Here is a 2,683-nt window from a genome sequence, read left to right as displayed (position 1 = left end):
AAAACCAGGAACTCGATATTGATGAGGTGGTACAGCTGATGCCAACCGTGGGTCAGGATCTCGACCCACACGTTGGAACTTGGTGCTCGAAGAAGATTCGAGAGCTGCGAGTTGCGTCTTCCCAGTCTGAGACTAGACGATCTCGCCGACGCAATACTAGAAGCAACGTGGACAGGATTCCCACTGCTGTAGTGGAGAATTTAATTCATCGAGCGAATAATGCACGGCCTTCTGGTCGGGCTCATGAGAAACCAGGCAATTCTTGGCTGCGTTATCACCAGCAGCTCAAGGTGCCGGCCTCGTTAATGCAACGTGTTCAGACGCGATTGTGGATGGCAAAGACATCGTACACAGAGTCCACCAAGGAATCTACGCCCGAATCTCTTTCGACGTCATTACGATCGGTTGCTGCAACATTTTGCTCTGTGAAGCGCGACGATCTGCTCGGACAGTTAGCCACGATGAAATTGTCCAAAAGTGCGGAAAAGTGGGTGGCGCCGGATTCAGGAGGTCTTAGCCTGGGAACGCTTGAGTTCGTTCACAACATGACAGCTAAACAACGGGAAATCTGCGCTGCAAATGCTTGGACTGATGACTCGGAGGGAAGAATGCTGCACAGAGTCACGATGGCCACACGGCTGCAACTAGAAGACTCCATCGCTCTGCGAAACCAGGCTCAAGCGGTGCTTGGGCGTTTGCCAACGAAGTTATCATAGAGCATTGACATGCTAGTCATCAAACTGCTGGCAATGGAGCTACAAGTTTATCGGATAAGCTGCAGCTGATGGGTATTCAACTGCTCTCATCTGTTCATCCGAGCAATTTGTAGCTTGATCAAAGTATTGTTAGTGCTGAAGACTATTTTTCCAGCTGTCATAAGAACTCGTTTGCACTTGAAATACGCACGCATATGAACGTGGAGAGAGTGTATATTTTTGCAACGTTGGTAGAGATGCTCACTTGACTCACTTCCCATTCCTCCTTCTACGTCATGGACAAACAGGTTCGCCTCGACGACTTGAGTACCCCACCCGGTACGCCGTCAGACCGCAGTCAGTTCTACCACGACAATGCGTTCTTATACAAGTACAACGAGTCGCACACTCCGTCGCGCGCCGGTGGAGACCCAATGATGCCGGACGATCTCAAGGCTGACAACAATAACCCGTCCACCATGTTCATCTCGCTCTACAACCAGCGATCAAGTACCCCTATCAAGTACGTCGTAGCAGCAGCAGGCATCGGAATTGGTCTCGGTATTTTATTCGCGCACCTCAAGATCGACGGAGCCTACGCTAAGTGGATTTCAATGCCAGGTGATCTTTTCATCGCTGCACTCAGATGTCTGATCGTCCCCATGGTCTTCTGCAGTATTGTTGGCTGCATCGGTCAGCTCGTAGAGGCTGGCAAGGCTGCGTCAATCGGTGGACGTATCATGAGTTACTTTGCCCTGTGCTCCGTGGTATCGTCGGGTACTGGTGTACTTTTCGGTGTCTTGTTCTCGTCGTTCTTCATCCAACAAATGAAAGGAGATGAATCGGACGTCGTGACGGAACTCCGCATGCACTGCTGGAATGGCGACGTATTATCCATGATCAAAACTGGAGGAATCGCCTGTGTCAAAGACACTAACGCGACAGAACTGACAAGCATCCTGGCGCTTAACGACACGAGCTCCAACTTCGCTACTGCTACCGCAACGTACACGGACATCAACGTTTCGCAACAGCTCTTCGCTATTCTCAACGAAATCATCCCGTCGAATATGGTGAAAGCGTTCTCCAGTTCGTCCACTATGGGGGTTATCACGTTGGCCATTTTCTTCGGTATCGCCGTCGTCATGAGCCACGAACGCACTCGTCGACAACTCGCGCTAGGTGGGGGACCAGCTGGAACGACCAAGACCGACATCGACATTAACCACTTACTTTTGCTCATTAACCACGGTGGACTAGTGTGTCAACTCATGATCAACTCGGTGGTGTCTCTCATTCCGTTTGCTATCGTGTCCATGATTGCCGGGTCGATGGCTCAGTACACGTCGTCGATGGACCTCGTTGAGAGTGTTGGTTTTCTCATTGTAGCCTTGGCACTGGCACTGATTACTCTTACGTATGGCATCATGGGGATGGCGTTGTTCGTGACCACGAGAGTGAATGTTTTCACGTATTTGCGCCACATTATTCCTGCTCAAGTTTTCATCTTTGGCTGCTCGTCTTCGATTGCTACACTACCGATGACCATGCGTTGTGTAGACTCGACTCGTGAGGTTTCGTACGCTTTGTCTCGGTTCCTATTGCCTCTTGGAGCTACGAGTAACCTGAATGGAAGCGCTTGCTACATGACGCTGGCCTGCGTCTTCATGGCTAAAGTGGGCGGTTATGGAGATCTGTTGACGCCCTTACGCTACGTTTTGCTGGTGCTTGTGGGTGCGATCGCATCGTTCGGTGTGGCTCCCGTGCCTCACTCTGGTTTGGTCATGGCCATCACAGTCTGGCACACAGCCTTCAACATGGACGTCCCGCCCGTGTTTTCGCTGCTGGTGGGCGCCGACTGGCTGCTGAACCGCATGCGAGCCATCGTGAATATCACGAACGACACGATCCTGGTGAGGATCATCGCGGATCAGTGCGACGAGACCACCATTACCGAGCTTGAGCTCGAAGCGCAACCAACGCACCTA

General features: G+C 51.5%; 1 protein-coding gene across 1 annotated transcript; it reads left to right on the top strand.

Annotated features, from left to right (window-relative positions):
- Positions 1-332: 332 nt before the first annotated feature.
- On the top strand, positions 333-2,658 carry PPTG_24181 (hypothetical protein; the record flags this gene model as incomplete). The annotated part of the gene is made up of 4 exons (XM_008915607.1): positions 333-532; positions 620-683; positions 1,004-2,429; positions 2,630-2,658. The coding sequence occupies 4 exons, from the start codon at positions 333-335 to the stop codon at positions 2,656-2,658; spliced, it is 1,719 nt and encodes a 572-aa protein (XP_008913855.1).
- Between the last annotated feature and the right edge of the window lie 25 nt (positions 2,659-2,683).

This window comes from Phytophthora parasitica (assembly GCF_000247585.1).
Source record: "Phytophthora parasitica INRA-310 unplaced genomic scaffold supercont2.73, whole genome shotgun sequence".
Lineage (NCBI taxonomy): Eukaryota > Oomycota > Peronosporomycetes > Peronosporales > Peronosporaceae > Phytophthora > Phytophthora nicotianae.
This window is presented reverse-complemented; position numbering and strand designations above follow the sequence as displayed.